The 12,207-nt window shown below is 34.4% G+C and overlaps 1 protein-coding gene across 2 annotated transcripts in view; it reads left to right on the top strand.

Annotated features, from left to right (window-relative positions):
• The window catches only part of LOC145292184 (uncharacterized), a 67,697-nt gene that overhangs the window by 49,852 nt on the left and 5,638 nt on the right, over window positions 1–12,207 (top strand). The window contains exon 3 of one of the 2 annotated variants that reach the window (XM_080138471.1): window positions 1,172–1,198. The exons of the other annotated variant lie outside the window; for it this stretch is intronic. Within the exon in view, the coding sequence (XP_079994597.1) occupies window positions 1,172–1,198 (27 nt within the window). The remainder of the gene's footprint in view (window positions 1–1,171; window positions 1,199–12,207) is intronic. 2 annotated transcript variants of the gene reach the window in all.

The following is a 12,207-nucleotide window of genomic DNA, read 5'->3' as shown; positions in this document are numbered from 1 at the left end:
TATGGTATTCTAAACTGAACTCTTTTTATCCATGAACATAGATTGTTCTCATTTTTTTTAGCCAAGGTTAGATAGAAGAGTTAAGTTATTCTTGGTTATTATCACCTATAGTAAAGATTATCTCTTAGACTTGGCTGTAATTAGCGCCTTTATCCGTTGTACCACAGCTCCATGTTAACTAAGATGAACATAACATTTCTACCATTCATGACTGATAAAACAAGAACAGTCTACCCCCATGGATTTTCTGTACAGTTTCCAGAGGTCAACAAAAATTCCCAATATGAAAAGCGCTCGATGCTTGGAGCTTTACATTAACTAAAGCATTATAAAAATAACAATCTTACAAGTCTTGAAGCATTTTCTGTTACTCTTACCTTCATAACTTTTAAAGGGATTGGGGGGGGGGGCTAAGTTCTTTTTTTTTTTATATATAAATCCATCTCTAATATAAAATTCAGAAAAAAAATGACTTTCTGTAAATAGATTCTGGTTATGGATGGCTTAAAAATATTAAAGCATTAAGGCCTAATAAGATTTACCACATTTCTCTTTGCAAAGGCATGAAGTCATTATCCATTTGTAATAGTTTTGTGCATGGTTTAGTGAATTTAAAAAATTTTACATCTAGAAGAAAAATGTTTCCTTAGTTATAATTCTACTAAAAAAAATCTATATATAGGCTTTGATCTTTTTACTGATTCATTATTCCAGTGTTAAAATTGAGGATAAAGAATCTCAAATGTCATTTCTTTGCTAATGTAAAAAGCAGCGAAGAATAAAGGTAGATAAGATCGTTCCTTAATGATGGAAAATTTACTTTGAGCTTAATTGCTTAATGATACTCTGATGGTTTCTACATAAATTAGTCTATACTTTGTTTAAAACCAAAAATTGAATCAAAAATCAAATGTATAAAAATGTTATTGCCAGTGTTTCAAAATCTTGCTGTGTATTTAGTTGAATATAAAACGCTCACATGCACAGAACATGATTTGCTACAGAAAGTTTTTTGCATGATATGTTTTTCATTCCAAATTGAACCTTCAGAATGATTTGAACTCCAACTAACTTTCCATCTTTTACTTTTTTTTAGTTTTTTTTTTTAATTTTTTTTATTTATTTATTCATTTTATCAAATATGTAGAACTTTGTTTTCCTTACTTAACAGTCAACTCTTTTGGACCTTTAAAACCAGGTAAGCTTAGTAAGCTACCATCTTCCCCCATTTATTTATTTTTTCATTATTCATTTTCTTCCATTTTTATTTCATTTTTATTTTTTGCATGTTGTAATTAAATAACATTTTTATTCATTTCGATGAATTTTTATTCATTTTTACTTTTAATTTCTATTCATTCGTTTTTATTTCAAATCCTCTTGTTTAGTTGTCTGTCAAGATGAGTAAAGGTTTTAATCCGTTGCATGCTATTTATAATTTTTATTTTTTAAATATTTTTTATTCTGGCCCTTATTCAGTGTTGCTCTTTATTTCTAGGCTAATTGTGTTCCACACTTTCCTGCAACATCCTTTTGTTGTCGACTTGCACATTTTTCTTTCATGATTTTTATCCTCATGCACATTCTCTTCATTTATTTTCATAAGTATTAGTAAAGTATTGCTAGCATTTGTTGCATTCTGCTATAAAGAATTCAATAAAGATTGCAATCCACTATGCTTCTTTTGAAGCAGATTTTTTTAAAGTTTCTTTAACCCTTTATGACCAAATAAATGCAAATCATTAACAAATACTTGTTAATTTTAGTTAATTTAAAGAGTAATAATACTATGATTTTAAGACTTTTTTCACTACTACTGAGAATTTTTGCATTTCATAAATGATTATTATCCATAGCTTAAAGTGTTAATTAATGACAAATCCTCCACGCTGAGACAGGTGATGGCATACTGAATGTAAGCCATGGACAGTTACAATCTGGAGGTATCTGACATCTGCCCAGATACTGAACTAATACATACAAGACATATTTGAATCGGTTCCCACTTTATTTATGCCGTTATATTCATTTATTTACGACTGAACAAATTAGTTCAACCAGGCCATAATGGGTTAAATGGTTTGAAAATATATAACAATTAAGCTACAGACTACTCCACGTTTCATCCTAGTGAGGATTTGTAAGGCATGGAATCGATGTTACTTAGTACCACGGACATATTATAACAACACTTTTATGTAAAAACCATAAAGTAACATCGATTCCATATAATAGTCTGACAAATTCTCATGAGGACGAAATTGTCATACATTTTTTCAAAACTTACTACCTAGCTCTACAGCATTGCCTACTTACCTAGCATAGAGCATTGTCAAAGTAAATATAGGAAATAGATATTATTGTAAGTTTTATTCATTAGATATTTTCAAAGTTGCATATTAGGTTTGTTTTGTTTTTTTCTTATTAATTCTGGCTATACATTTCAAATATATTATCTCTACATGCCTGAAGGGTTATTTTTTCAAAGATATCTCCACTTGGTCTCCATGCACTCCAGCATTGATGCTAAAAATATAGCAACTCCATACTACATGAATGTGCAGAAATGCTCATGATTTTTAGGAGAAAACCCGGCTTTTGTACAGAGATCATTATTTTCATTCTTCTTGGTGTTTGTACAGACTTGGTACTTGTTTATGAAACGATGGAGTCGTGAAGTTAAAAACTTGGAGAAATGTTTTGGAAAGTACAGGTCTGAGATGACCTGCTTCCATGACATCATACAGTGGTTGTAGCAATGGAAAACCTTTGAAAAGAGGAGTTTCCCTTCTCAGTCTGTGGGAAGGAAGATGGAAGCAAGTCAATTTTTTATACTTGCAAGAAATAGTGGAATTACAGCTAAGTTTAGGTATAATAACCAGTTTGTGTATTAAACAATATAAGATAAGAAATCAGATGTGGAGAAAATACTTTTGGGTGGCAAAACTATTTAGGTTGTCAAAGTTTTATCAAGATACCATTGGAGCACAGGCAGGTGCTGGTGTCATTTTGAGAGTTAGGAATGTATGGTAGATGTTTGGGAAACTTCTGCAATTAACTTGCAGAGTGTTACCACTGTCAACCCAAGGAAGATATGTATGGAAATGAAACCTGGTCAGTGAGTTTTGAGGACATCCATTGCATAGAAATGATGAGAATACGGTCATTGTGTAAAGTGAGGCTTACATAAAATCTGGACAGTACAGGAAAATGTATGCAGAAAAGGACTTTGTTGATTTGGTCCCATTGAAAGAACCTGAGAATGTTTGGTTTAATAGATGTAGGACAGTTGTGGTAGTATGATCAGTTGGCAGAAGGAAACCTCGGAAAAGATAGGAAGTGATCTTGGAGAGAAAGAGGGGTAAATAAAGGCCTGGTCAGAAATAAGTTTGGAAGTTAAGTTCTGTGCAGTTCTAGAAGGTCCACCCTCTCAGGCCTTGCCTTCTCTTTGAGAAGGGGTAAGGTTATTGTTAATTGCCTGACATGCCCTTACCGTCTAGGCTGTTCGGGGACTTTTTGCAAGTCGGTGCCCCTCCTTGGAGGTGTTGACTTATCAATCCCACATTCTGACCCTGGTGTCACAGTTCTTGCACTGAAAGAGAGCTAAATACTGCCTTATACTGTTCAGATTTGATTTTCCTCTGGGGTCATCAGATCTAAGCCTGTCTTTCCAGTTCACATTACATCTTCATTGTATCATTCCAATGTCATTTCTTTATGCATTATATGTTCTCAATTCACACTTCAATACATCATCGGTGTGTACAAATGTCTTCACTCTATTCTTGGTCAATGGTAATAACGCTCTGCTGGTTAGTAATGGTAAAAGTTCCCTGAACTTATTCCATCCCGTCCTAATTCTGTCAATAACATAAGCGCCAGTTCTTCCTTGTGTGTAATGGTATCACCAAAATAAAACTTCTAAACCATATCAATAGATTGACTATCAAGATATACTTTAACCACATCGTATTTCTCATCTGGATCCATTGTCTTATATTTCTTGTACACAAACTAGTTATCATCTCTTAACCTACCAGTAATTCTGTTGCACTTGTGTACCCAATGCTTATAAATATTACCATGAAAAAAAAACCCTATTACATCCATCTCCTTTTCCACAAACTAAATTAATGAACCTTCTTTTTTTTCTGACTCAAAGTAGATCATCCATTGTTTCATAGGCAACTATTACATCAACATACAGTATCTCCTCCAGGCAACTTATATGAAATTCCCTGGACAACAATTTTTGTTTTTTTAGACATAACATTTTCCAACTAATTCCTATATAAGATAATTTGAAACTCTAATTTCATTTTAAGTCGATTGCATCTACCAATCCTGAAAGTCTTGAACATGACACTAAACATTCAACACTCTTGGAAAGATATTCACCTCTATCACGTTTAGCATTCTATCTTTCCCATTCATATTTTTTGGGGGGTTTTCCCCCATCCCCTGCTTATCCGATTTCTTAATCTTGTAAACTATTTAAGCCCCCCCCCCAGCTTTCCTGCATATAGCGTATGACCACAATGTTTAATGGTCTTAGGAGGCTTGTAGTTGACCTGGATTATGTTTACCATATACAGATGAATGTTGCCTGCCTGATCAATGATTTGAGCTGATGCTCATATTGATGTAGATAACACTCTGACTTGACGAAGCCATCTCCTGCTATTTAGATAATGTGTAATGCTGGTGATGGTTACAAACGTGCTAATTGTGTTACAGGTTCGGAGTCTTCATGAAGCTGCTACCAATCTTTTAGGTACATTTCTTTCGGGATTCTTTTTTGTTTACTTCTGTCATTTTGTGTGGCTGTGAGAAAATGAGGCCCCACTTTTAATTGGCAACAACTTTGGTGCAATGATCGTGTCAGGTTGATGTCTGTAAACTGGAAGAAAAGATCCCATTAACTATGCTTCAGGAAAAATTGGTAAAAGTGGAATTTGGAATGCCTTATGGGCTCTGCTTCTGATCTCGGCCACGTTCAATGGGCCACCACGTACATCAATTTCATAATGGAGCTGGCTATCCATGGAACTAGGAAGTATAGTAGCCTAAAGAAGGCCTGGCTCAAGTGCATGTGATGCACCTGTGCAACTGCATAGAAAGCAAGACATTTCTTCATCAATCGCTGACATACCATAAAAACTAATCGACCAATCCTAAAGAGTTGAATATAAAAATAAGTTAACTGGATTGTCTTAATACACTTTTATCATTAATATTTACTTTTCATGAATTTTTTTATCAAGTATGTGTTTTTTTGGGTTTTTTTTTCTAAGCTATTCTCTCTGCACATCCAATGTTGTAGATTGATTATTGATTTGTTATGAATAGTTTTAATAATTCCCATTTTTTATTAATCGAATATTTTGCTGAAATCAAATTACAAAAAATGTAACATGAAATTGCAAACAAGTACTTATCACTTCAATAAGATTATAAAAATTATATCGATTAGTCAGCTATATGATGACGAGGCAAATCGATTCCTTCACTTTTATTCTTCAGTATTTTTATTGTAAAGCAATTGAAATAAATACAAGAAAAGGACATTATTTAAAAGTATACAATGCAAATTTACAAAATTTTACAGATAAAAAATAACACCATTAGTCTTTATTTGCACTTTTCATAAAATTTTAAAAATGAAAGTTATTTTATGTGAAATGTTTATGAAATAACTTTTTTACATGGTAGTCACCACTTATCAAGGCCCACAAACCACTCGGGAATAAGGGTTATTGCGTGTACAGTAATTAATGGGATATGTTAATCGTTAGTAATGGAGATCTGATAAAGTGTCTTACTTAAGGGGGCGATTTATAAGGAATTTGTTTATGCTGGACTTGAAGACATCCAAGTTGTAGTCAGGTGGGAAACAGTCAAACGGAAGAGTTCTACAGTCGTGCACTTCTAAGAAAGAAGCTTTGTTCATGGAATCTACGTTTTGATTTAGGCACAGATAAAGAGTGGGGAAAATTGACAGTGGTTTCAGCTAGACTGGTGTTTTTTGTGAAAGATTGGCGAGGGGTACCAGAGATTGGAGCTCGGACGAGCACTTGCCATGGAAATAACGATAAAACAGACATGTTTGCAACGTTTCTTCAGTGGGAGAGAGGTTGCAGAGAAGAGAAAAGGGCATCCCCTACTAAGACATGAAGTCTATTATGTATTCTGTCAAGGCAGAATAGGCTGTTTTTAGCAGCTTCTGCCCAGATATGGCAGCAGTATTCCATCCTTGGACATACTTGGCTTTTATATAAAGAATTGCATCAGCAGCCAGATATCTTCTGGAGCGGTAGAAGGATCCCACCATTTTTCCAGCAACCTTGGCAAGAGACTTGATGAAAGTGTTCCATTTCAAATCAGGAGCAACAGTCAACGCCAGAAGCTTGTCAAAACATGGAGCCTCCGCAAGACGAGAGCCATCCATTTCAATTGATGCCAGATGGGGATCAGAGCGTTGATGATGTAAAGATAGAAGCTTGGTTTTAGATGCATTAAAAAGGTAACCAGCCACCTCTTCCCCCCACTGTACCACGCATTTTAGAGATCAGAGAAGAGAGAATCAGAACTTTGTCGTTTACGGCCTTTGATGTGTTGCTGTAGATAGTCGTATCATCAGTATAGATGTCAACGAATGATTTAAGTATGTGTTTTGGAAGATCATTGATGTAGATCAGGAAAAGAGTTGGGCCCAGGATGGACACCTGAGGGACTCTAGTATTAATACTGCAGGCCTCTGATTTTTGCCCATCAACTACTACTCTTATGAGCCTATCAGAGAGAAATGATTTAATAATTGAGAAAACATTTCCAGTTATACCGTAGCTAGAAATCTTGTGAAGTAGGCCTTTGTCATACCTTATCGAAGGCCTATGTCGAGCAATTGCTCTAAAAAAGAAGCCTTTGTCGAGATTTTTTTTTTTTGTATTGATCACCACTTATCAAGGCCCGGAAGCCACTCAGGGATAAGGGTTATTGCAAGTACATTACGTTAGTGTGGAGATTTGATGATGTGTTTACTTAAGGGGGCGGTTCATTAGGAATTTGTTAACACTGGACTTGAAGACATCCAAGTTGTAGTCCGGTGGGAAGCAGGCAGCCGGAACAGTTCCACAGGCGTGCAGTTCTAAGAAAGAAGCTTTGTTCATGATCCACTAATCCTATGAGATATAACCTTTAGCACGTCTGCTGTAGATGTAGCAGAACGGAAACCATATTGCATGTCACTAAGAAGGTTGTTTCTGTTGAGGTGGTCGGCTACTTTATTTAATATGGATTCCAACAACTTACTCATGACACACAGCATACTTATTGGTCTGTACTGAGAGGGAGATGACTTATCACCTGAATTCTTAAATACAGGGCATACTGTTGAGGTTTTGTAGGGTATTGGGAAGCACTTTTTAAGACGATGCTTAAACAGTTTTGTAAGTATGGGGGCAAGTTCTGGTTGAAGCTTTTTCAACACTATAATTGGAATGCCGTCAGAGCCAGTTGCTTTACTGGAATCAAGGTTCTTGATTAGCTTGGCGACATCATGCACAGATATTTGTATGTTCCATAGCATGTTGTCTGTTATAGGAGGAAATACGGGGAGTTGATGGCCTTCATTGTATGGGGTAGAATTAGCTGCAAAGTTCTTGGCAAATAATTTGGCCTGGTCTGATGCTGACGAGATGACCTCAGGTCTATTGATGATGGTTGGGATAGAATGCACGCTTCTGTTCAGGATCCTGTTTGCTATTTGCCAAAACTGGTGGGAACTCAGCTACTTGGAATTTAACAGGCTGAGCATATAGTTCTCTTGCATTTTTTATTACTCTTTTACAGTGGTTGCTGGCAGTCCTGAAGGCAGCTTTAGTCTCGGTACATCTATTACGTTGGTAGCTATGGAAAAAGTGATTTCTGTGCACGATGGCAGCAGCACATTCTGGGGAGAACCAAGGCTGGCTGTTAGGTTTTTGTTGGAATTTTTTGGATGGTATGAATCGGTCTATGCCTACAATTAACCATTCTGTCAGGTCTGATACTATAGAACACACATCCTTTTTAAACATGGAATGCAGGGGTAGATCAGATATGAATGTACAGAAGCTATCTCAGTCAGCCATAGGGTATCGATATACAGTACGGTGGAGAGGTACGTCTGAAGACTTATTACATTTCATTTTTATCTTAACTGATACAACCGAGTGCTTGGAAGATCCCAGAGGAGATAGAATGGAACATGAACATAGCTCAGGGAAAGTTTTTAGAAAAAGGTCTAGAAGGTTTGCATACAAACTGGTAGTATCGGCACACAGGTGGGTTCGTGAACAATCTGAGTGAGGTCATAGGCAATGGCGAAATCATGACAGACTCTCCCCTCGTTTGTTTGAGTGGGTCAGTCATTCCACATTGTGGACATTGAAGTCACCACAAATGTGAACGTTAGCCGAAGGATGAGCAGACAAGATGTGGTCAATTTTCTCAGCTGTACTCTTAAAGATAACTCCGCTAATGTATGGCTGATAGAGGGCAAATATAAATGCTTTATAAGTGCTATCCGGAAGCGCATATAAGGTAAAGTAGTGTCTTCTCTGGAAATATCTCTACCACACGGAAAGCCATCTTTAATGTAGGCACATATTCCATGCCTATGGCGATCTTGGGGGTCAGATTTAGATGTTAAGTTAGAGTATCCTTTAATTATGAACTCATCTTGAAGTGGTCGGTCCTATACCAGTTTCGCGTTTCGCTTAGGAAGAATGTCCGTTTCTTCTCCTGTAATTGCGTTTCAATCTCTGGAAGATGTCGAAGTAGACATGGTAGTAGAGGTCTACGTTGGAGGATGGGGTTCTAGTTTTTTTTTTTTTTATTTTTATTTTTTTTTTTTTATTTTTTTTAATTTTTTTTTTAGCACATAAGGTAAAGCCGTAACAATTACCCACTAGTATGGCACCGAGAGACTCCCACCAGAAACTACTGGAAGGTCCAGAATCCATTCACCAAATGGCAATACAGCAGCCTCAGTACTTTGCACCTGCTGATAGGACAGCCTCCTTAGTGGTTAATCCGAGGTTCGGGTCCCTGCCTATCAGGCAGGTAACGTCAGCCCAGATGAAACGTTTACCTCCAGCACCCTTACTAGTGACATGGCCACAAGGATAGACATAAAAACAGAAAATTTCCAACATCTCAGGCTACCGTTCACGAAGTACTGCTGACCTGGAAATCAGCTTTTTCTTCACCTTTATCAGAAAAATCACTACTTGAAAGTGAGGACTGAAGGACAAATAAGAGGAAGCGAGTTTCTGGAGCTGCCGATAACACATCCACAGTGCATTATCTGCTCCATTTAATAATTTTTTTAAAAAAGGGTACAAGGGACTTATTAATATCTACTTAATATAAGTCTGATTCATTCCCAATTTAAGACGATATTTGAAAATAGTCTCCCCTCACATATTAATGCGTGGATTTATAATGTGATACATAAGAGATTGCATGTCAGGTATGAATAATAAAAACGTTTCCAACTTTTTAGAAGTTGACATATCTTTGTTTATTGCTGGATGAAACTAACCTTGAATTAGCTTCATCCACATCATTTTAACTCGTAAGCCACACTATATCAACAAGTTCTTAGCATTATATACGTAAAATCAGGGGCAGCAAGGAGGGGGAGGGCTAGACCAGCATTTTTTTTTTTTTTTTTTTTTTTTTTTTTACGTTTCGCCAAATTTCTGAATGATTATGCTTAGGGAATTTCGTACAGATAAAATAATACATGAGATGATAATAAAAGTAAAAATAATAAAATATAATTCTATATTGTCAACATAATGGTCATTGTTAATACCATAGTTCCTATCATAGTCACAATCAATGTCAAATTCATCACTATTTATAATTCTTGTCAGAATACTTTGCAAACATCATTACAAATAAACATATTGGCTAGTATTTATATTGAAATTATAGACCCAAGTGATTTTTATTTTGAAAATAAGTTTTTAAATTTATATAATAAATGTTGAACAGTGTAAAAAAAAAAAAAAAAAAAAAAAAAAAAAAAAAAAAAACATATCCAATACATATTTCCAAAATAGTTGGCCTTGACTCTTCAGCACCACAGTCATCTTGCTGATGACTTATCGAAAAACACTACTTGTGTTTTAATCTGTATAAATTTAATTTTCATTGTGTATTTATCCTTTTCTTGTATTAAATAAATCGCTTCACAATTGAAATACTGAAGAACAATAAAAATGAAGTAACTGATTTGCCTTGTCGTTTCCGGTAGCGTTACACCGGAAGTTAGGAAGCTCGTTGGCTGACTATAACCAATATTTCACGTTATTATAATATACTCTGTATATCTTTACATCTTTGCTATTTCCTTAGAGAGTTACTTGTAGACAACTATTAACATTTTAGTTGTACCTTCTTCATCCAATTTAAATTTGTATCTGCATTCATTTTAATTTTGTTATAGTTACATTTGAGAAAAATAACTTTTTCTGTGTTCATTTGTTTACTGTTTACGATAATGATAAACTGGAGGATTCAATTCATTTTTATGGAAGATTTTGCTTTACACTTAAACACAAATCATTTCCTTCACCAAAGGGGATAAGAAAACAGATTTGAAGCTTATATTTATTTCGTAATTAAATCGGAAACGTTTTTAAAATGTTTGTTTACCAATTTATTACAACTAAAAGAATAACAATGCGAATCTGCACTTATGTAAAATGTGACAAGTATACATTGGTTGGCAATAACCAACAAAAAAAATTGTATACAAAAAAAATGATCAACAAAAAGAAATTGTTTGAAAAAATAATGACCAACAAAAAAAATTGTTTAAATAATGACCAACAAAAAAAAAATCACGTAAAAAGGCTTCAATTGTATTAAAAGTTTCTTATATTTAGTTTTTCAAATTATACTTTATCAGTCTTTTCTTTGAGAGCCTTTATGAAAATCAGATTTTACTCGTCCTTAAAAACCTAATCTTGTACCTAATGTTGTCTCTTTCTCCAGCTCTTTGAAACACTAGCCCAGTCTAATGTTAGCAATGTAATTGGCCTATGTATACCCTCTGTCCTTTCATGGATTCATTTTTACACCATTTTTGTCTTTGCTAATTCTGCTGTTACTGGTTTTGTTTTTTGTTTTTTATCTATAGGCCATGAATACACATTACTTTTCTCTTCAAATTAAACACTAACCCATAAATTTCCGATTTAAAAAAAAACAAAAACTCAACATTTATTACGGTAAAAATGCAACTGGTCATTTCAATAAAATTAAATAAACAAAATACAAAATCTTGATAAATCAATTGCATTTAAAAGAAAAAATACTTTGGGGAGGGATTGAAGCAAGGGACTTTTTTTTTTTTTTTTTTTCATACTATCTCATTCTGGGTTGCTTATAAAAGATTCCCAAAGAAACTTAGACTGTCTCATAAAGCTGAAATTAAATTCACTTGACCATAGGTTTTTTTGAGCAGTTTTGTCAAGTTTAGGGAACCAAAAAATCCTTTCATAATGTTTAAAGTTTGGTGATTCAAAATTTATAATACACTATAAAAAAAATTTTTTTAATGAATTTTATGAGCCACATGTTTGTATAGCTTGTTCAGTTTTGACAGACTATGGATATCTACTATAAGCGTGTTAGTAATTGTGAGGCAAAGGTTGTGCAATTCCAACAGTCTTGAGTTGGCACTGTTTAATTCCAGTGGCAATGAGAAATATAGGATGATCAGAAACAATACTGAAATCAGTGGAGAGCACATACTGCACATGGTATTCCATAGAACTGACCAGATTCAGCATCATTTTGATCTAACAAGAATTGGTGGGTTGAGGTGATTTTGATGTATATGGCATGTTTATTGAAAGTTTTTTTAAAAAATGCCATTACTAAATAAACATGATTTGAAATAAATCATTTTAACAATACAATTAGTATTATGCCATAAAGATTGATGTTTTTTTTATTCCACTTTAAGTTTTAATACAGAAAAAATTCTGTAGCTTTATTCTCTGCTTTGAGAGTATCTTTTTGTTGGTTCTTATGTTTATTTCTAATTCTTTGTTTTAAAAGAATTTATATAAAGATTTTTCTCTGTAGACAATATTTGTTTCTACTGTTTATAAAATGTGAAGTTTTTGCTTTCCAAATCTTCCTTAT

Source organism: Euprymna scolopes, chromosome 13 (genome assembly GCF_053919585.1).
Source record: "Euprymna scolopes isolate OS-2025 chromosome 13, ASM5391958v1, whole genome shotgun sequence".
Lineage (NCBI taxonomy): Eukaryota > Metazoa > Mollusca > Cephalopoda > Sepiida > Sepiolidae > Euprymna > Euprymna scolopes.
Note: the sequence above shows the minus strand (reverse complement) of the source record. Positions and strands in the feature narration are given on the sequence as shown.